The sequence below is a fragment of the Fringilla coelebs genome (genome assembly GCF_963513975.1).
Source record: "Fringilla coelebs genome assembly, chromosome: 2".
NCBI classification, from domain to species: Eukaryota; Metazoa; Chordata; class Aves; order Passeriformes; family Fringillidae; genus Fringilla; species Fringilla coelebs.
This window is the reverse complement of record NC_140029.1, coordinates 110,674,435-110,698,392: the sequence shown is the minus strand read 5'-3', so window position 1 is coordinate 110,698,392 and position 23,958 is coordinate 110,674,435. Positions and strand designations below refer to the sequence as shown.

Sequence of the window (23,958 nt, the reverse complement as noted above, 5' to 3'; positions counted from 1 at the left end):
AGGAAAGTAGGTCATTAGAGTCCCAGATACTTTCTTTGACACAGCTAAATGACATTTCTTCTGGAATCCAAATGTCATTTTTGCCCTTTAGTCTTAGAAAAATAGATGTCAATCCCCACTAGAAAACACTGTGATCATTACTTTTTGATAGAAAATTTAAATCAATGGAAAATAAAATAAGTTGGAGGTTCTGCTTCTCTTCAGCTTCTGTTTCATATCAATCTTCTAGGCTTCCTGGGCTGCCTAAGTATGTCTCAGCTGCCAGTCTCTCCTGTTCAAGAGTGAATCTAAAGGTATCTAAGGCAGCATCTGTGCATTTGGGAGGCTCACAGAGTTCAAGATCCAAAAAAATTCTGCTTAGTTCCACACTGATTTAGAAAAAAAAAGCAAAACTATTTTAGTGAACTTTCAGGCTACAATCTGACTTCACACTGTAATGCGTTTAACAGCCTAATCACTGCCATATCGTAGATAAGGGAACAGCAATGGCTGAAACACAAAGCTCAACAGGTTTTAAGTCTAAATGGCTAATTTCCATCACAAGGCACAAGTCGAGAAGCCTTGTCTTGGCATCCTCCTGTCACCAGCCCAGATCTCTCCTCCAGCACAGCAGTTCCTCCTTTAAGAATCCCCACTTGTCCCACACACATCTTAAGCCTGGCTGAAAAATATTTCAGACTGACTGGTGATTTGTAGTTTTCTATTATGCTTCCCCAGGACACACAAATTATGTCTAAAAGAAGATCACATCACACACTCAAGGAAACAAAACAGAGAGAAACAAGGAAACAACGTGTTTGTAAAATAATTTGCCATGAACAACCCAGGAAGTCCCATTACAGAGACCTCTTTAGCCACAAGGCCTTAATAATTGAATGACACAAGTGACAGAACACTGAAAATGGAAAAAAAAATAAAATGCACAAAAAAACCTTGGCAGTTGGAGACTATGGGATGGTTTACCAGAAAAAAACCCTGAAATTCAAATCACTATGCAAGCTGGGCAGTAGAAATATGGTTTAGTTTAATTGATATGTAATATTTCTGCAAGCATTTAAATAAAAATCCTTTCCCACTTAATTCAGTGCCATCTTCCTCCTTTCAGGAGTTCCTTCCTGCCATCACCCTTCGCACTGGCCTCAAGTACATCAAATTCTTATTTTGCTTTCTTTTCTATAACAGGCTTTGACCAGAATCCAGGGAAAGGGTTTGGACAACCCTGTCTCATGAAAAAAACCAGGAAGATACAGAAAATGCTTTCCTAGAAAGTAACTTGAGATATTAGAAAAGAAACATCTAACCAGTGTAATTCTAAGACATTAAAAGACCTCTTGTCTGCCCCAAGCATAGAGAAAGCATCTTAAAGTCAGTCCAATCAGAAGAAACACTATGTCATGATAATAACAGATTCCTTTATTGCCAATGAGGGAGGCAAGATAGACTCTGTGACATTTATACCGCAACTCAAAACTATATTATGCCTCATACTTTTGCAACTTTGTTCCATAAATTCATAAACTTATGCTTTCAGGTCAATATACCCTTTCAGCCATAATCTTGCACTCTGACAAGCCAAGTAAATGACCTGACATAGAAAATGTTAATCTCTGCTGGTCACTGGAACAGGTGTTGAGCTCCCCAAGCTGCTGACAGGGTAACAAGTTGTGCCTCTACAGGAGCAGCAAGTCTGGTACTGAGTGATGCTGCACATATTCAAAAAGGAAAAAAAAAAAACCAAAATAATTGCCTGGCTGTCATGGATCACTGCAAAAACAAGGAGCATGCCTGAATACCAAGCATTCTCAAGGGAAAGCTTTTATAATATCAAATAATGCCATGAGTGCCTCAGAGGGGGAAAGAAAAAAAAAAAGGAAAGAAAAATATATAATAATTTTGAAGTCCATCAATGAGGTACTGATAACCTAGAGAGTGTGACCAACAAGCAAACAGGAACCATGGAATAGGATCTACAACATCTGTAGCAGATTGGAATGCTCTGGAAGATAGACACAAGATACTTCAGGAATTTAACACAAAATGGTGCAAAAAACAGGAAATGCCCCATAAAGTCTTTAAAAGATACATAGCTAGTTCAAATACAATTCTGCTGGCATAGTGCACAATTATTCTGTGTACTTAGGATACTGATGAAGTAATGACAACAAGAAAGGTAATGAAAAAATGACAAGCAGAAAATTATGGTAAGAAAAAAAAAAACAAACAACAACCATGTATCAGGAAGTTATTATCTATGTAGTATAGGTATAATTTATGTGAGATTAGAGGGTTTTTTATTTTCTTTGTTTTGTATCTCACTACTTGCCTTTTTACCACCACCAAGCAGCATTACACTTGCTAAATATCCATGTCTTGACCAAAAAACCCCAGCTAAAAAATCTACCACCAAGTCACCTTGTGTAGACTGGGAAGGATAAGTGAATTTGTTCTGTGCATATGACCAGGAAGAGGTGAAATCTAAAAGTATCATTCATACAGAAGAGGGCTGATACATCTCACAGAAAGTGCTGGACAACCTTTAGGACTGCAGTAATAGAAATGAGAAAAAATCCCCTTGCACTCGGGGATTAAAAATTGAAACTTCAGCAATACCCTAGAATCTCATTAGCTGAGAACAACCGAGCAGGAAGAAGACACATTTTCTAATTTATCACTGGATGAGTATGAATGACCAATATGGAGCAGCTTCAAGGGAAGCCTTTATAAGACAGTTGAAGCATTTCTGGTAGATATAGGAAGGCTAGATAGAAAAGATGCAGTGAATCCCAGGTAAAACACTGGAGACTTTTTTGCTCACTTAAGTCAACAGCAGCCAATTCATACCATGACACACTGAAAAAATATCATCCTGGAAATAGAAGAGACTGAAAAATATCTGTCTACAAAACTGACGACTGGGATAAAAAATTATAGCTGTGTATTATTCACAGCGATAAAAAATTACATGTGAGAAGATGCTTATAATTAAAGATAATCTTGACAAAAGAAAAAGTTATGTGAATATGCTGCTTCTGGAAAACAGAAGAGTCATTATAAGGGAAAGGTTCAGAGTTTCCCTAATGAAATTACCAGCTGAGAAGGAAGACAAACCAATCAAACCAACCAACACCAAACAAAAACCAACAAATCCTCAGCTTTTCAGAAGAATGAAAACAGAGGAGGAAATATGTGATACCTATAGAGATTGGTCTTGATGATCAAGAATACCTCCATAGCTGTTCATGTTAACCTGTATTTTAGAATCAGCCAAATGGCTTGAATACCATACTTCAAGAACTCAACCAACCTCACATCTTTTGGGAAACATGTGAACATTTTCCAGGTAAAACTGACAGCTTTACAGCCATAATCACTGATATGACATCTTCTTTAGAGTACTTGTGACAGGAAATAACACTTTGCTCTTCACAGAAGCACTAAAGAAAGTAGAATTTATTGTTTAAAACGTAAAGTTATTAAAATAGTTGTAACTAACCTACACAAATGAATGGACATATTTTGGAATATATTTAGATCAGATCAAGATGGCAGGTGAATAAAGGAAGACTATTTATTTACAAGAGCATGTAGAGACAGGATAAGAGGGAATGGCTTCAAATTAAAGAGAGTAGGTTTAGATCAGATGTTAGGGAGAAATACTGGACCTTGATCACTGCTGGTGTCCCAAACCTCAGAAACTTATCTCAAAAGAGCTCCAAGGCCCACTTTTCCTCCTGGGCTCTTGAAGAGTGGAAAAGCCAAAGATCAGAGGAATTTTACTATGTCTGCTGTGGAAAAGCATTTTTACTAGTCTGCCTTCTGGGGAATATTTATTGTGAGAGTGGGATGGGTAGTCCATTACAACAATCATTACAAAAATTGAATTCTGTAAGAGAAGCCCAACCACTCATTTCTATTCTATTCTATTCATTCTATTCATTTCTGTACATAACATTACCTGAAAACAACAATGAATTATCAGCTCATTAGTGTTACACACTTTTAAATTTCTAAAATGCAAATGGATATTAATGCAGGGATTGATATTCTCCCTTCATTTTTGAGCTTCTATTTGGAAAGCATTAGCTTTACACTTTACATTTCTAGAAATCCATGATGAATAAACAAAATAAATACTGCTCCCCAAGACAAATGAAAACAGCTACTTCTGAAGGAAATTAAGCAATGAAACAAAGGGATTTCCAATGACAGACTTTTTGAATGAAAAGAGAAACTACACAAAAAGCACAAAAAGTTTTTCTACCTTGAAAAACTTAGTTATGTAAATTGTTTCTTCAGTAACTAAAACAAATCATTTTTCTCCTGATAGACCACACACAGTACATATAATGTATGCATATAGAAATAAGAATAACCATTAGAAAAACCAAAAAATAGGAGAGTCACCCTTCACAAAAGAAAAAGAACTGCAGTATACTCAGTACCAATTAACAAAAGAGTGAGTCTGTGGGAAACCAGTTGGATGCATTCTATGTGCACAGGTACATAAATCAGGAGTTTCTAGCCTTATCTCTGTTTGCATCCTTTAAACCAGATTTTTGAAAACTGGCAATGATCTCAATAAGACACATGGGGACCTGCAAAGCCTAGGAAGAACCTCCACTGCTGGCTGCTGCAAAGGCCAACTGCATTATTCCTTTCCATGGCCTTCTTTCCAGTGTTTCCCTCCCTCCTGACAGCTACACTCAAATTTATTTCAAACTCCTTAATTCTCTTGCTTATTTCCCGTTGAATAATTTTTGTCAAGTTACAGTGTTTTGAAGATTTGTATCATATTCTTTAAACTTAGAATAAGTTGGAATCATGACTTCTAGCTAGTAGGCCTCAAGGGAGTCCATGAACAGAATGCTGAAAAAACAAATGAAAAGATCCAATATTTACAGTGTTTTGGGTTTTTTTTTTTTTTAAATTACTACATATTATTGATCTATTAGTTAATCTATTTAGTTTGCAGATCTGATTTCATAGAATCGTAGATTCAAAGAATTAGGATCCTAAAAAGGAAAACCTGAGGGGTTTTTTTTTCTGGAGTGCTGGTACTGGCATACTTTGAGTTGCAGCAATCTGTGAAGAACAGACTTACACATCTGTTTGGATTCATGGAAGCCAGCAATAGCTTCCAAAACATAAATGGCAGAGGTTCCTTCTGAAATCTGCAATTATTTGTGATACTCCAAACAGAGTGCTGGTTCTTTTACAGGAGCTGAGAAGATGCATAAAGACAATGTGATGTCTCCAGCTAGTTTTTATAAGAGATGAACTTATAAGAGATGAAGCTTAACAGAGAAGGAGTTGGGTGTTCTGCAATAGGGTGAGTAGTGATTGAGGATGTTAACTCAGAATCAACAATTAAAGGTGCATGGTATTTTTCTCTCCTTTATCTCTAATGATCCTTCAGACCTTGTGGTCAACAGGCCAGCAGAAATCATTCCACGACCATCTCTAATCACAGCATATTTTTTTAAATAGTAGTGTATTAATAGCACAGGAACAAAAATCCCTCCAAAGTACACTGCTCAAGTGTTTTCCACTACCTTTCCTTTATATGCAGCCCATAATTAAAATGTGAGGAAGACCTTGAAGTTATTAACTCTTGAAAGAATCCCAGAGGAATGTTGAGCATAATGCTTACTTACAAAGAACTAGAGATCCCTATGAACTATAACAGCACACATGAAAAAGTCTTAGTTGATTTCGGCCTTTATGCTTCATCCAAGAAACCAAGTTAGAATTAACATAAAACCACAAATGGTAGCAGTGATGGTGAATCCTCAGCCATTTAAACACTGTGTGTTTCACTGACCACTAAAGTAAAACAAATTCTCTGAAGATCTGATCCCATACAGAGATTTAAGGAACAAATCTTGAGATCTGATTGAACGTGGAGAATCATTATAAGCCCTCTGGTTTTCAAAAGAGGATTTTAGGGAAAAAATTCCTTGTACTTAAAGCACTTCTTTTACTTCCTTTTGTTATAAAAGCACACTGAACAAAACCAAGCCTGAAAGAAAAGCCTGTATTTTTAAAAGTGTCCATATCTTCAGAAAAATAAAAATCAGTGACCACGCATTTAACCTGTACACCAACTGTTATCTTTTCTTCTGCATTTCAGTATTATTATCAATACCCTTTTCTCTAGATGAAACTTCGGAAAAAAACCCCAAAACCTTGAACTTCAATAGAAGTTGAGAAATTTAGATATTCAGGACAAAGAAACAGACAACCTGCCTCAGAGCAGCAGCCCCAACCAACTGCCAGATATTAGGCACTCATGCCCAACAATTCCACAGGATGCAGAAAATATGACGAACTCGTCTTGGGAACTCACTATATCCTTTTGATTGTGCCTAAATCAACAGTCTAGACTCTGAAGCAAAGTGTTTTGTTTGACTGGAATCTGACAAATTACTTAACTGAGCCAGCACACAGCAATATGTGTCTGAAATGCAATGTGCTGCCTTTGGAAATTCTTTGCAGAGTCATAAGGGCTCAATGCTCAAAACCATGACCAGATTTACAGCAGCACATCCATTCAAATAGCAAATAAAGCAACCACATCTCCAGCAGAGCTCTATTCAAGTATGGCAAGCTCTCCTAATACACTGCTTTTGACAGTCTCACATGCTTAACACCCAAATGAGCACAGACAAATTGAAAAAAAAAAGGCAATCAGAATTTCTATTAACCATTGTGGAGGGAAGAGTGGCCTATCTGAAAGTTGGGGAATAAAAACTGACAAAATGCTTTAGTCAGTGATAACCAGGTCCACCTCAGAATGGAGCATCCTTCCTAGAGTCCCTCTCCCACAGCTGTGTTGCACTTCACAAGCATGAAAGCAGACATTGTACTTATTCCATCCCAAATTCTTCTGCACTGACTAAAAAAAAACTTTAGTCAATAAATGACTGACACATGGCTTAGTGCAGATGCCTCTCAAATAAAAAGGACATGTTGACAGCAATAGCTTGCCCCTACAAATCTCATTTTGGGGGGGGTGTGGGGGTGTGGTGGTTTGTACTTCCTTTGCTATTTCTGTGCTATTAGAGGAGCTCTATTCCATAATAACCTGAAACTTCAGTGAGTGTTAGTGAGTGTTATATGACCACAACTGTTAATACTGGGTTTTGTGCATCTGTTCTGGAAAAAGGAATAAAATGCCTTAAAAGCGTAAAGAAGACATGTAGCTTGTCAAACTACTGCTTCCAGAGCTGCTCCATATAAAAAATGAAAAACTGATTGATGTTTTTCGGTCTCCTTATTATGTAGCAGGACTTGGGAATTTGAATGGCAAAATAATTCTGACAGAAACTACAACGGTGAGCATTTTGATGGCATACATCATGTGGAAATCTCAGCTCTCTCAATATTGGAAAGATCTTACAGATGTTATGGCCAAGTATTTCCCAAGTATAATTACAAAGAGTAAAGAGCAGACAGCAACTTTGTTAAGAACTATTATCATCATTATGATTCCAGCTTTTCTCCCTGAGGATCACTGCTGGAGTCTGTAAGGGAGAAAAAAGGACAGGAACGTATTTTGTGAGTTTTCTAAAAAGCCATCCAGAACTCAGACAACTGGTTTCTCTCCCAGATCCTCTAGGACAAATGGCATATATATGATGCACTCAAGTAGATTTGCATGATTTTTGAGACATAATTATAATGTCTTACATTATCTAATGGTAAACTAAACCATGAAATAATCTAGTGTCTTGATCTAAAGTGAATTTGCCTTTAAGAGGATATTAAAAAAAAAAATTCAACAAGACCCAACACATTTTTAAATTTAAACCTTCACAGTCCTTCTGCACTCTTAACATGGTCATTTTCAAAACTTTTTCACTTCCAAACTTTTCTGGCTTTTTGTTTCTCTGTGGACTGTCTTCAAAGACAAGCATGAAATTTGGTTCTACATCACCACTTTCTTCCTCATCAGAAATGGTGAATATAAGAAAACTCTGACCCTTAACATCCATGAGAAATCATGGAGGAAAACTGAAATCTGTATGTTTCAGCCTCACAAGTTTCACCAGTGGACAGAATTTAATCCTTGGAGGAAAGCACAGGCTTTATAAACTGGAAGCAGTGACTAAACTACAGGGGAGGAAATACCAAAGAGACAGTAAAGGAATGGTTATAAAGGCTACATTGGCTTTGTTATTCTCTCTGAAAGTACAATCACTTACAAATATTAAAGGTGCTTTTAGTACCTTTAAGTGACATATGAAAATTCTACCTTTAGAAGTCAAAACTGTACTTTGAATAAAAACATCATAAGATTTTACAAAGCAGAGCTCCTCTACTTCAATAGCACTAGAATATCTGAAAAATTTCAATCAGGTTTCAAATCCCGCTCTGCTACTACAACAGTCTTGGCAAGCTTTTTGTAATGACCTTGTAGTAAAGGTGGAATATGACAGGTTTTTATTTCTACATGTCTCAGGGGTGAAAGCTTATAACCATAAATAAATGCTCTTCCAAACCACTGATTTATGGAGTTTCCCCAGGCTGTATATTGGATTCACACTTTCAACATCTATACACTTCCACTTGTTCGCAACTTTTGCCATCATATGTTGCAGAGTGTCATTTTTGCAGATGATGCCCTGAGTTAGCTATTCCTCAACAAAAAAAAAAGAAAAAGAAAAAAAAAAGAAAAAAAGTAACTGCAAAACTAATGCCTGACTAACGTCAGGAACTGAATAGCTGAGAACTTTGTGAAGATAATGTAAACAGGAAAAATAGTAGGTTTTGGGTCTCTTTGTGTACCTTTATTTCATCCTGCTCCTTACATGTTATTGTGTTACTGACTTAATTCAATTATAATTTTCTTGGCTAATTACATGTACTAAAGAGAGGACTTAAACTGGTAGGTTTAGACCTTGTAGGTCTTGCAATTGCGTTGACTAGTTCTGGCCAACACAATTTCCCCTGGTTTGCATGGTTTTCAGTCAAAACTCTGGTATGAATGAAACCTATTCTTTACCTACCTATTTACAAATATATAGAATATACACAATAAACTTTATCATATGATGTAAGAAAATCAAAGATGGCTGGGTAGAACATGACCAATGATGAAGATCTGGTGAAGTCCAGTGAAAAAAACTGATTCTTAACTAAAAGAGAACATGAGTAATTGTACAACTATCCAGGCAATAACAGAGTATGTTGGTTCAACACTCTTCACACAATCCCTCCTGACTTAAGGTCCAAACAAGCTGATACCAATTTCATTGACATAATGAGAACAAACAATGTAAGTCAAGTGAATAATGTCCAGAGTGATCTTTGCCTCCTGGATAAGATGCTGTTAGACAGTACATCAACTGCTATGATGATTTATATTACAGACTAAGATGTAAGCCTTAAGTAGCATTGTTAAAGCTAAATTTAATCTTATGTTTCTGAAGGAGAATCAGTCTCCTCTTTTAAAAGTAAGGCAGAAACAATATACTTCTGCATTTGTAGAAGAAATCACAGAAAGAAAAAAAGCCCTGGTTTTCCACGGTTCTCAAAAATAGTTTCTTTGGGATACAGATGCAATGAAAGTCAAGAAGAAGACACAACTCAAAAATACCCTGGATATCCACCAAGCTACAAAAAAATAATCCTGTTATATCCAAATTGTGAGACAAGTGAGATCGAGTTTAAGGCACTTACAGTACTTAAAATTGTAATACTAAAATAGAAAAAAAACTTTGATGGTATCTCCCATTAAAAGGACATCCCCTAGAACCATTATAAGTACAGCTTTTATGGCAGTTTTTGAGAGAGAATATAGCATTGTGTGGGTACTGCAGCAAAACATTGCTATGAGAAGCAGTGGCACTATGATATGAATGGGATTTCCCCTGAGAAAAAAATTAAAAATAGAGCTTCATATGCAGCTAAAATGGGAGAAAGAAGCATGTCAGAAATAGCTACCAATCCAACAGGTTTTCATAAAGATTGGACAGTATGAATCCTGCAAAATTAAAGCAGTCACAACTTCCCCTCTGCAAGAATTCTCTTCTTGGGGACTTAGGAATCTTCTTGGAAATGTCACCATTTCTAATCTGTGGGCCAGAGGACACTTAGGAAGAGAAAAAAATGTTGTACTTCTACACAAGCAGATGATAGATCTTTCTGGAGGGCTTGCTTTTCCCTCCTGCAATAAAAGTTGGCCTTTATATTCTTTTCTTCTTTATAAAAAGTTGCCACAGTCATCCTCAGTATTCCCAATCAAAAAAAAATAACAACAATGCAAAGTGCCATCAAAGGAAAAAAAAAAACAACAAAACCCCACAATCAAAATTATCAGGAACTCTGATTTATACTTTGAAGGGTTTAAAGCCAATTGCCTAAGCACAGGAAGTTTGGGACAGAACCGACAATCACTTTTTAATAAGAGATGCCACTGTTATTGAACACTGGGACCCCCACGCAGAAAAACACGCCACCTTCCTTGCTGCAGTACTGCTTGTAGTCCACTTGGGGACACAGCACACGTTGGGACAGAGGCATAATGCCGAAATCCAAAGGCCACGTGTCCACCGATCGCAAAGCCATCGGTGCCCCGACGCCGAAGGTGTCCCGTGCCACCCCCACACCTCACGTTAGTGGGTTTTTACTGTAAATAACACAACTGAAGCAGACTATGAAGCCGTGAAGAGTCTTGAAGCCTGCAGAGTGCACGTCCTCATAGCCAGAAATGAGGCTATGAGGCATCAAGCCTATGCACACCTGAAGAAGAAAGAGTGACTGACAGCACTGAAGAAGGTGTTGCTGAGAGCTCACCTGGAAGTTGCCTATGGGTCCGATGAAGATAACGAGCAGCACTGCAGCAAAGAAGGTGACGTGTTTTGCCAGGTGTCCCTGTGGGCCGAGGGCACCGGAGCGACCTCGCGGGAGGCATTGCTGCCACCGTGAAGGCCGGAACTAAAATGGCCGAAATCGTGCGAGAGTTGCCTGAAGCCTACATCAAGTGGGGCGTGGCCTCAGAGATCCGAGACCCCTGATTGGCCAGCAAGCACGCGATTTTGCAGCGGAAGTCTAGGCGCTGATTGGCCCGCCAGGCGGAGGCAAGAGCCGCTGGGCCAGCTCCCGAGAGGGGTCACGGCTGTGTGAGGGCCGCGATGGCCGTGACGGGGAAGACGCAGCAGTCATGGGTGACTTCTATGGCTGGCTCCCGTTCTGTGAGCTGCTCCAGCTGACTGACTGCTATCCACATAAGGTCCCTGTGAATGGAGTTCCCGCCTTTGTGGAATTCACAAGCGAGAAGATCATCATGACCAGCAGCAAAATGCCGGACCAGTGGTATGGAGAGCAGTCAACATGAGGGCATTGTACAGAAGGATCAACCGTGTGTACCTTGTGGAGAGCCATGAAATAAGAGACATGCCACAGTTTATGTGCAAGCAAATATTCATCTTGAGGAAAACACTCAAAAATCCGAACAGGGAACGGGATTTGCTATACTTTTCTCCATTTTGGAGATGGGGGTGCACAACCTGACAGTACAGGCCTTATGAGGCCTAGGTTAAATTGACGAAATTGGACATAGAGAGTTTGTCTGTAAAACAGATCTAAGTCCTTGTCCTCATCCTGGGTCATGCTCATTGGCCAGCAACTCGAAGGTATCAAAGAAGTGAAAATGAGGAGCACAGAACTCCATTTCTCAACTAATTGCATTTGAATGAAGACACTCAGCCCTCTCTTCTACTTGTTGGCAGAAAATTGACACATCATTAGCAGATCTGGTAAGACCATCCAAGATGGAAACCATTGTTAACTGCTGCCAGAAGAGATCTGCAAGAATATTGCCCCAAAATTGTCACAGTAACACTCCTTAAGAGGTCAAGGCAGTCTTCAAACAGGTGCTCTGCTAGAGGAAATGTTCATTTATAGAGATCAAGTTAAACAAATCTCATCTGGTGCATTAAGAAATGGTCCTTAAAATATTCATGCACTGAAAAAACTCTGATAGCCTGAGATTTTCAGGTAGCATTTTCAGTTTCTGCTTCAACAAATTAAGTGCCATAAATGACCTTTTTCATGTTTCATTTTCCCCCCTCCTAACCCTTTCAAACCCTTCTGAACTAGACTTCTTGGAAATGTCCTAAGTATTCTGCCCATAAGCATCCTGTGGAAGCATCTGCCCAGGAGTGCAAAGGAATCACAGAACTACAAGGTTGGAAGAGACCTTCAAGATCACTGAGTCAAACCTGTTTCCTGACACCTCAACTGAGCCATGGCACCAAGTGCCACATCCAGTCTTTTTTTAACACATCCAGGGATGGTGATTCCACCACCTTTCCTGGCAGACCATTCCAGTTGTTTATGAAGATCTGGCCTGGGCAAAATCCAAGTATTTACCTACTCTGGAGACCACAAAAAACTTCATACAGCTAATTCTAGGTCATCAAAAGTCTAAGAAAGAAGACCATTGTAAAATCAAGCAATCATAGTGCAAATCTATCCTGGAGCTGTGAAATCCTTGAGATACTTCAATTTGATTGGAAGGCTGTGAGCAAATAGATTTGAGTGGGTTTTACTTACTGGGTAGCTCAGTCCAAATGACCTGCAGATCAGATGACCTTTCAACCTAAATTGATTCTAAGTGCCCCAAAGCAAAGCTAAAGTAGAGAGTTCAACAGCTGCTTTACAGCGCTTAATACAAGCAGTCTTGGACAAAGACTGAGAAAATACTTCAGGAAATAGCATTGAATGTAATGTTTGAGAGCAAAGGCTCTGTTGTTCAGCTTACAGACATTCCAACTAAGAGGGGAAGGGAAGTGGAGACCAGCAGGAGTTTTCCCATGCTAACAATGCACAAACAAAAGACAGGTGATCCCACAGAATATCATTTAATAATGTGCTCTGGAACTCTCAGATCTTAGGGTAGGCATGAGGTCAACTGTGCCTTGCTGAAAATGGCAGTACAAATTCCAGACTTTCAGAAAGGAAAGATGAAGACCCATACAGAGGAGCAAAGACATAAAGGACTGCTGGATTTCAAAATATAAGTGCCAAAAGAGAAACTCCTCCTGAGAATTCTCTCAGTTGTGAATTGATGTTTCCAGTGCCGTATTAGAGAACTGTTTTCCAGTTAAGTGTTAGACTTGAAAAGGAGGAACAGACCTTTCTTTACTGCTTAGACAGAGTAATGAGAAAAGCTGTAAGGCATCATCTACTTCATGTCTTCCACCACAGGAGATCATAAAATAGGTCCTATACTTTTGGTGAAAGACAGAACTATTGCAGGACTGGATTCCTTGTGGATATTGGGTGCTTTCATCACAGGGCTGTTCAGCTCCAAAGGAAAAGCTGAGGACTTCTTGAAGGCACTGTGCAGCTGAACAAGAGATCTCCTAAGACAACGCAGATCGCAGTGTTAAACCTTTTTCGGTATATAGTTTCAGCTGAGCATTCAATATGCATGTGCACTTCTGAAATAAGTGTGTGTTAATGCTCACAGATGAGTGGTACCCGTGAGTAATTCTTACTCATCCTACAATTCCTGTGCCTTCAGAGCAATTTCTGTTTTAATGGCAATATATGGGAGTATCAGCTAATCACTGAATACTGATGAGATTGTGTTCATTTGTGCTGAAAAGTCCCTTCTGTGGATGTTGCCTTGGTTTGGGCATTTTTCATTAATTATGAAGGTCTCAAAGTCTTGACCACTGTTACACAGCACCACAGCTGAATACTTAACAGTACAGAAAGGAGTAAAGCAAACTTTAAAGCATGCATAGGCAAATAGATGAATTTGATTATGGTCACTGCCCTCATTCATGTCACCCGATGCATGCAAAGTTTCTGAGAAAAAGATCTTACAAAAAGCCATGCAAGGGTTTAAAAAAAAATACAAACCTGAGCTGTATTTTAATTATTGGTTTAATTATTCTAATGCATAAACACTCTCAACTGGCTGTATTTTCTTTGATTATTATTATTGTTCTACAACCTCAAGCTAAGGAGGTTTCAACGTACGGAATTGAACTTTGCAAACCTTGTGAATCTTGACTTCCAAAATACATGTAAACTAGCAGAGATTTTTGTCTTAAAATCTGATGCTTAATTATCAGACAACTCAAATTTATCTACCAGAAATAATATAAAAATGATAGTAAAGTACATATTCTCATGATTTTCCATGTAAATATATGTTCATACGTATAAATGCACATGCATCTGTATATATAAACACGTATGCATTGATTTATGTGTATCTGTAATTCAAAATACACCCCTCAGGTTACATTTGCTACATCACTGCTTCGTTGAAATTCAGGAAATGGTTTACAGCACTGCTGACCTTACATGATTAGTTCTGAAAGGTTTCCTTCTTTGTCACACTGATTTGTGGCAATCACCTTGCTGCTCTGAAGCCATAAATCTCTGCAGATATCATAGTACGCCTTTCTATATATTGGTATGCTATCAGGAACAGTGATGATCATTTATACTAGTGTGAAAAGACAGGAAATGCTTAGGAGACACTCAGGAGTTCATTGTTCTCTGTTCAGATATTTATGACTATGACTAGAGATAAAAAATATAAATTACATTTACATATTTATGAGCATTTTTATGCAATATCTTCATTTCGATTAAAATGCCATCAATATCCCTACATTACTATAATGCAAGTCAGAAATCTAACTACAAAGCACTTAGTTTTATCTTTTTCCTGAAAACTTCCCAAATTAAAACAATTAACAAAATACAGCATGAGCAGGGCTGATTGATAAACAATGCATTTAGGTATAAATTCGAAATTGTAAAGAATTAATCTAGCATACCATAGGACCTAAAGATATTTTTATTTGTTTGGAGAAGCAGAAACAACCTTGGGAGTAAATGCGTGGGCTGCAGAACCATGCAATGCAAATTGAAGGGTGCAGGCAGAAACTCACCTCTAGCTTTGTTCTTTGTAGCAGCCACTGGAAGCAAGGAAAAGATTGCACAAGAAGAAGAGAACAAAGATAGATTAGACAGAAGTTTAAGCAAGCAAGAACACAGAGAAACTTCATCACTATCGATTCAAAGCTAACAAACACCATTTCTAAGATTATTTGACCTATTTATTAGAGATACTGCTGTGCTGTGAGAGAGTTCAGATCTATGATTCTGTCAGAAACCCTGCATTGAGAAGTTGGAAAATACACCAGAATACACACTCAAAAAAGCACAGTGAGGACTGCAGAAAAATCACGCATCATTAGTCACAAGTAGGTGACAACACATGCACACACATTAGTGAATTCTAAAACTTAAAGCACAATTTGGCTTACCAGAAGTTCATTCTGAAGAACCTAAATCTTATGCCATCCCCTTGCTCCTATTTCTTGAAACATCGTTTTTCTGTGAAGCTGATGCAAATAAGCATCAGTTAATCTGCAGATACTCGAATTATTTATAATCTGCTATATGATTACTATTTTACTTCACTGAAACCTATAACTTCAGATTGTTCCTGCACCCTAATGGAGCATGCAAACCAAAAGGAACAGATGATATTTTAACCAACAGTAACCAATGTTCAAACTCACAGAAATAGGGACAGACACTACAGCCTTCCTTGAGTATCCTGAATCCACACAGTTTCATGCTGGTAGTATTTCATGCCCAGCAGGGTAACAAAAACAAACACCGTAGTTTAAAATGTTTCACTAACAACCACGCTATCACCAAAATAAACAGAACCATTGTTTTCTGTTTTCTGAGGCTCAAGGATGATGATGTTGAAATAAAATATTACTCAGAACCCAAAGTTAGAATGGAATCACTCTGTTAATGGAATTAATTAATTACTCAAAAAGATGCCATCCAAACCTCCTAAATTCTCAAGCACACTCTGAGAAGGCATTCATTCAAGAGCATCTCCATGAAAAAAACCCCATAATATGTAATTCCTCTTCTGCTGGCCCTTCCTTGTAGGGCAGAACTACATCGACAATTCAAAGGTAGCTATGCTTGAGACCAGAAGACATGAAAGTAAAAGAGAAAGACCAAACCCTTTTCTGGTGGCTTTGGTTCTCTTGTCCATATCTTAAAGGGCTTGTTTGCTTGATTTGTTTCTTTTAATTTTTGGTCTGGTGTCTCACCAGTCAGTCTTAAATAAAACAAGCAAGGATTACATAGCAGTGAAGACCAAGTTGCCATATATGAAGAAATTGTTGAAAACCTGAAACTTTTAACTTTATGAATGCATCAAAATATCAGTTCCCTAGTGAGCACTTGTTTTTTTTTTAATTTTTTTTTACTGGTCCCTCCTTTACTTCCAAGTTCCCCATTGTGACTTGTCAAGATTCTCCTTGCAGTGAAACAACACAAAAAAATTCTGCTTTGGAGAGCTACAATGAGTGCAGATGCTTCTGCAGAGCTTCTTTCCATAGGGCTGTTTAACAAGATGTATTCACCTGCAAACTGCCCGTAAATCTTACACATGCTAAAAATTGCTTGTGTGGTAAACAAAATTAATGACGCCATTCTAATTTTATAAGAAGTGAACAGTTTCTCCTTCATGCAAATCTAAGTTGATAATGAATGCACTGAGTTCATCAACCTGTTCATTTTATTACGCTTCCCCTTTTTTTTAAAGCCATGAGAATTACATCTACATGAATGTATTATCACTTCTAGCCAGAATAATCACATAAACTTAACAAAGGTCTGGAGAAAACACTATCTCCCTGTCCCCACCAGAAATTTAAAAGCCACAGGAGACTTTTACTTAATTAAACAGAAATAAAAAAAAATACGTTTGTGTGTATATATAAATACATAAATTAAAAAATATATGTACTTTAACTCTTCAGAATAAATATACACATGGCTATATGCATATGTAAGTGATATAATTTATGTGTATGGACACATATATGCATGTATATTAAAAGAACCCACACATTTCGTGATGAGACAACTTTATTTTGAAGCGTGTGCACTAGACAGAGAATTATTACCTATCAGTAAATAAAGTATTAAATGAGATTGTACATTATAATTGGAAGTAGGACAGGTTACTAGGCTTGTTAGGCCAATTATAACTCTCAGCAAACCCACTAATAGAGGACTAGATGACAGTAACCTTCTTAAAAATGTCATGTTCAATACTTGTAAATTTTCCCATTGACAGCATGGTCCAATTACAAGTCAATTCATAAAGTTCAAACTGCTCAACAGCCAAATTAGCTGAAAATGGTCTTACAAAATATAATTCTGCCTACAGAAGGCAACTAGCTACAGCTGTTTCCATCTTTCTGATACTTAGCACGAAGGAAAATTCCCCTTCATTGCTATCATTGAGGAAAGTTTTTCTTTGTTTCAAAGCTGAAAGAATTTTCCTCTCTTCACTATTTACTCACCTTGTCACTCTGTAAAAAGAAGACAATTTTCAACCTATATTCATTATGTTTGAAAAATTTTACCCACCTCTTGTTATTACATGAAAAACTATAGAAGACAAGCATAGACAAATGTTTTGAATGAACATCATCAAGACTGAAATTTAGCAGAGGGAAGCTGAGATTTTGGCTGGAGCATCAGATAGGGGAAAACTCAGCTTTATATGCCCCATGTCAGTGACAAAAGACTTTAGGTTTCAAAAAACAACACTACAGTCAAAGAATCCACTTTTACTTTAAATCTTCAGCAAGTCAGTTGATTTATCCACATTTCCCATAATACATTCTCCTTTTTCCCACTAAGATTTCCTTGCTTGCTGACAAAAGAAAAAAAACTCTTCAAGGCAGTGAGTCTACCTCACCTTAAAGTAGTATATACAGTAGTATATGCATTACTATATCAGGACACTGATTTGAGACTGCTGTAATACAAATCAAATGGTTTAGGACTGGCCAGTAATTATTTTCGGGCACAACATAACCTAAAATCTGTTGCATATGTCTGGTATACTTTCTTTGTCTAAATTAAGAAGCTAATCAAGAATTTGATAAAAATTGATGTTCAGAGATATCTGTAAAAAAAAAAAAAGAACATTTATAAGGGCACTTTTCTTTAGTGAATCTATCTTGTCTTTCTCAGGAAAATTATTCTGGACAGGAAGGCATACTACAGAAAAGTGTGAACAGTCACCTTTTTGGAACTTAAGGAAAATTTGTAAAGACCAGAGAAGAAAGATGGACAAAGCAGGTGTGCTGGTTATGCATTGGAGCCATTCATGGAAGTGACTTTCTAAGAGAAGTGGCCCAGTTTCCTCCATGTCTGACAAAAAAACCCAATCAGTAATTAGCTTTGAGAAGTGACAATCTGTTAAACCATTGAGAAAGCTGGACATGCCTCTATGTTAAAGATGAAAAAATCCTGGGAAGCTCTCTTTTCCTTCTGGCCTGAGAGTAGGTTTCAAGGCTGGCCTGGCTCCCATCTCAGCCAGGTCACATAATAATCTGCAGGCCCCAGACAAGACATTAACTCATTCAGTGCAAAGATAAGATTTGCAGACCTTCAATCGTCCCTCTGTTGAGAGAAAAGGACAGAGTGAGAACATGTAGAGGAACAACATTAAGATACCAAGGTCAGTGAAGAGAGAGTCAAGTCCAGATAGGAGGAGATGCCTTGATTTTGTGGCTGAAATCCTCTAGGAAAGGTATGGAGAAAAAAGTAATTGATACATCAGACTCTTCTTCCCTGTAGCTCACTGAAAGTATGAGGAGATTAAGTGTTCAAATTGTAGATATGAGCAAAGGCCTCCATGCTAAAATAAGCAGATGTTGAAGTAGCTGTGATCTCATAAGAAGTTTGAACAGAGAGAGAGAGAAGAGTGATGAAGACCCTTTTTCCCCCAGGGAGAGAAGATCTCTGTTCTCAGAGATGAAGATGATCTCAGAGATCAAGAAAAGTTTTGCTCTTGAACAGCTCATCTTTAAAATAGTACCCCATAACTTGACCTGGCCCAAAATAAACACAGCTGTGAGAAAACTGTGATAGATGGGAGGGACTTCACAATTGAAGATACCCGGGCACCTGTTTTTTGTGGAAATTGAAACCATGAGAGAACTGTTTTGTTGTGGAGAAGTCTCCATAAACTGACAAGAGGAACTCCTCTCCTTAAGTGAACCAAAAAAGACTATTTTAGAAGTGATAAACTGACTGAATTGTTTCTGTACACTGTTAGTGGGAAAGAAAAGGTCGTAGGGGGGAGGAGAAGTGTTCTAAAGGTTTTATTCTGATTCTTATTATCCTTTCTTTTAGGTACTGTTAATAAACTTTTCTTTATCCCCTTTTAAAGTTTTGAGCCTGCTTTGCCTTCCTCCCAATTCTGTCTCACACCAGGAAATGAGTAAATAAACTCTAGTGGGTGCACTGGCATTTAGCCAGCACTGAACCCACCACATTAATCGGTGCATTGGCCAGGAAATCTCAAATTAGCAAACCAAAACCACTACAGTAGGAAGAAAAACCATATTTTCAGAAGTCAGGTTGAAAGGCATGACAGAGCTACTAGATTTCTAGGTAAGGCCAAGAAATAAATCTGCTGTATTTCCTCTAGCAAGGTTAAACACTATTGTATTTTTTGAAGGCTTTTGTGGTCACAGCATATGTAAAACGAAAGGGTTGGCCACCAGGGAAAGGTCTGTGAATGAGGGCATCACAGAACAGCAAGAACCCAATGTCAGTGATCTCAGGGGAGGCCCACTATGAGAGACATGGAAAGGTGAGGAAAACTGCCAGGTATAGCTAAATTTCACAGAACTAATGTTTTAAGGGCATTTTTAAATCAGAAAAGTAATCCTGCTGCAGCTGCGCTGTCAAAACGACCTTTTACAAAAATCATTGCCTAAATGTAAAAACTTAGATTCAAATTTCAAAAACCCTAATATATCCTTGCTCTCAAATATCAATAATATATTGTGCTTTATTTTCAGTGATACATCTTTCTGACTTCTTTCTTTTTGTATGCCAACAATTGTTAAATTACATTCTTTGATAAATGGTGGCTACAAGTTGTTCAATATTTTCTCCACACTCAGCCGCTCTACACTGTTCAATTTTGTAGACACTTTTAGACAGATTTGATATAGCTTTTATTTTATTTTTCTCTTATATGTGATTTATTATTCGATTTGGAGTTTTGTCTTTTGTCTTTGGAGAAAACTACATCCGTCCAATTACTTCAATAGCTCAATAAAATAAAAAAAGGGAAAAAGCATTTCCCCCAGATATCCAGCTAACCTTTTTACTTCAAAAAATAAGGAGAAAGAAAAAGCAAAGTGAAAAGTTTGAGGTCAGTCTTTTTCTCATTTCACCTATTGGATGCACTAAGATCACAGATAGAGGAACAAACAGTAAAATATTTAAATTTTATAATGAGTAAATACTCTAGTCAAGAAAAAACAAGATGAAAGTCACATTCATGAAGTACATTGCATTGATTTTCTCCCAAAATCAGTAACCTACAGTTCCAGCAATTCTGGAGGTCCTCTCATCATTAACACATCACCATTCACATGATGCATTTATTCATCTCTATTTTTACTCCAGTCTTAAAATCTTTTAGAATCATGAAAAATGATCAGAGAAGCAGCATAAATAAGCATCCCCCACTCCACAAAGTAGGAGGAAAGAAACAATAACAACCACACAGCCCTGCTACCCAAGACATCCAACATATAATTCAGATTACCTTTTTTAAAAAAAAAACAAACAAAAAAAAACAACAACTTATTTTTACACTGCCGACATTTAGAATTTTCTTTTTAATTTTAGCATCATGATGTTGATGACAACAACTGCATTTTTTCCCTTTGGATAAACGGATGGATTATCACTGATCATTTAGGTCACCTAAATGCCAGCTCTGAATCTCTGACTGGAAAAGCTCCTCTGTGTGACAGAAGGCCTTAGCAGGATCATTTCCTCCAGAAAATAATGCAAATTATTAGGCTCTCACAGAGTAGAGACCCATTCAAAGATACCCACGTGTGCCGCAATGCAGAATCCTTCCCACCCTCCTTTTCAGAACAAGTATTTTCCAAAAGCCACTGAAGGAGAAACCAACCACCACCATCACCTGAAATTCGTGGTGGGAATTTGAGTCTCCTGAACTCAGAAAGACATTGCTGCTTAGACTCGAAGAGTGGCCAACAGATGACAGAAAAACATGGGATCTAAATTTGTTTGCTTCTGATTTTCTGATCTTTATTGCTATGCCTTTGCATTTTATAGTGAATATAATTTTTATACATAAATTCTGCACAATCTTCTTAAGGATATTCCTAAAATATCAGATAGTGGCATTTGCAGATATAACCAGAACCCATGTATTCCTAGATCAGCCCTCCTCTCTTTGTGTATATAACCATTAAAAAACTGTGCAGTCATGCATATGTAATTCAATAAAATTCAAGCATGACCTTCTTTTATTCTATTTATTCTGTGTTCTGTCTCTGCATCATTATATCTACAATACAAGTTCCCAAAATGATATCAGGCAATTTCCCTCAGAAACATAAAATAGTCTTGAAGATACAATGAAAAAGAGACAAAAATGCAAATGGGAAGGATTCTGAGGATGTCAGCCACTGCATCCTGTGGGTTTGAAGTATCAGGACTTATCTTCAGACCCCTCCTAACAGACTGACTAGTACAGTGTTAAAACCTTTGGTGATGGGGACTTCAGAAGGACTCCAGATCACCTCTCTCAGTGCACAGTTGTCCCTCTCACCAGTAAATTGTTTTGCTGTTTTATAACTTAACCATTACATTTAGGAGACTGGTACAATTCCTTCACCCTTCTCTTACCTTCCAGGAGTTCAAATTACAGAATGCAAACTTCTTAAATGCAACTCTATGCAAATGTGAAGATTTATTATTCCTGCTGTATGCTTAAAAATAATCTAAACTTTCTGAAGATAAGTTTTCCAAGTTGTACTTTATTTCCTTCCTTAGTTTTAAAACCATGACTAGATTATCACATGCAACATTTATTATGCAGTACTAATCACAAAATATTGAAAAACATGCAGCTCCATTTTCTTTCTGAAAAGTAGGGTATAAATATAGTAATTTTGTTCTCAATACTCATTATGACTGGCATGATGGAGATCAGCAGAAGCCTCTTATACTCTAAACATCACTAGAGTTCAGGATTCCAGCTGTAGCTGATTCACATTAGCAGCTGGAAACACATAACACAGTATATTACAGGATAGTGAAAAGAGAAGATAAATATAATCATGCCCTAAAGGGTCCTCTTAAAAATATTGTGATAAGACTATTTGCCCATCCCAAAATGCCAACTTTATGCATGTTTTAATACAGCTGGACACGTAACTTCTACAAGCAATGCAAGTTGCTACTAAGCAATTTTATCATAAGCTGGGTTTACATAAAACATCAGAGAATCACTTGCAAATCAATAATTTAACTCATGAAGAAGAGTAAATACAATTTTTATGTTTCATTTAACCAAGGTAACAGAATGTTTTAAGAAGTATGTTTAAAGACAGCTCTGGAAGAGTAGAATTAAATGCTGCAATAGGCTGTAAGCAGGGTTGTGTCAGGCAGAGATACAAGTCCCCAGTTCTGCTCTCAGATCACTTTCACAGTTATTTCAAAACTTAAAACAAATATTTGAAAAGCTTTAATATTCATTAATCCATTACGTCAAAAAAAGCTATCAAAATTGTTAGTCATACAGAATGGGCATACACACAAACATGCCTAGATTCTGTGTTTGTGTCAGGTCTCCAGAATAAAAAGAAAGGAAAAGATCTTTCTTGGAAACACTTAGCAAAGTATTTGTCATGAGGTAACTGTGACTGGGCACTAGCAGCTGTAAGCAGTGAGCTTTTGTCTCTTTCCACATCTGCAGATCAATACATACAAAACACCTCAAATAACGTCTTGTCCATTTTACCCAATCCAAGAGCATCCTGCGACATTCAAGTCTCACGTAGGTTTGGTTTTTGATGAAGTATATGCCATCCTACATAATCACAAACAGAAATTTCCTCGGTCTACTATGCCCATGTACATTCCTTTCTGGCCACAGTGCGCAGGTCCGTGGACCCACAAAAGTTTAAAGGTTCTTGTATTTGAAAATAAGCTCCTATGCAACCTGCATGAAGCAAACAAACAAAACCAACCAACCAAAGACAAATAAAACCAAACAAAACAACAAAACCCCAAACCAACCAACCAACCAAAACCACAAAAAACCCAAAACAATAAAAAACAAAACTAAAAAACAACAACAACAACAAAAAGACCGCACAAAACAAAAACCCTGTACCATCCAGAGCAAGGAGCAATGCAAGCAGACAAACAGCTAAGGTTCTTATATTACCTCTGCTTATAACTGAATCATCTACTGGAAGCTCTAAGATGCTTATCAAAGGCAGCTGGTTTGCATGGTTACTGTCCCTATTTATTTATTTATTTTAAATTATAGCCTTTGGTATCTCTGTATAAGAAGTGTTACAGTACAGCCATATAGACAACCTGTATGAAATTCTTTTTAATAAAGTTAATCTGTGTACTAAGGACCGCTGGGGCAATGCCTGAAGCATGTGGAAACAAGCACATTTCTTAAAGGGCAGACAATTAAAACCTTAAACAGAAAAATAATATTTTTTGTATTCCCCAAATATTATCCATTTAACTTTCTCAGATATTAAGAGACAAACTTAGATAACTGACAAGACTGATGAAAAAAATACTATAAAAACTCAGTGCAGAGCTCAGACAATTAGATTTTCTTAGGTTCAAATGGACATCTATGACCTAAATATAAGTACTTCTATAAATGAAAAATTGGAATTTCAGATCCATTAGCAAATCAAATATTGCATTTTCCAGGCCCCTAAATACAAAAAAATGACCCCTCACCCCAAAATAGTACCAACCACAGTCAAATGAGTCTGTTTCAAACACACACTTTGTCATTTAACGTCATAAACATGGTAGGAAAAGACATTGCATTCTATA

At 37.4% G+C, this 23,958-nt stretch overlaps 1 protein-coding gene across 1 annotated transcript in view; it reads right to left on the bottom strand.

Annotated features, from left to right (window-relative positions):
• The window catches only part of CADM2 (cell adhesion molecule 2), a gene marked incomplete at both ends in the record, with an annotated part of 565,681 nt that overhangs the window by 182,122 nt on the left and 359,601 nt on the right, over positions 1–23,958 (bottom strand). The window contains one exon of the mRNA XM_084226796.1: positions 14,922–14,948. Within this exon, the coding sequence (XP_084082922.1) occupies positions 14,922–14,948 (27 nt within the window). The remainder of the gene's footprint in view (positions 1–14,921; positions 14,949–23,958) is intronic.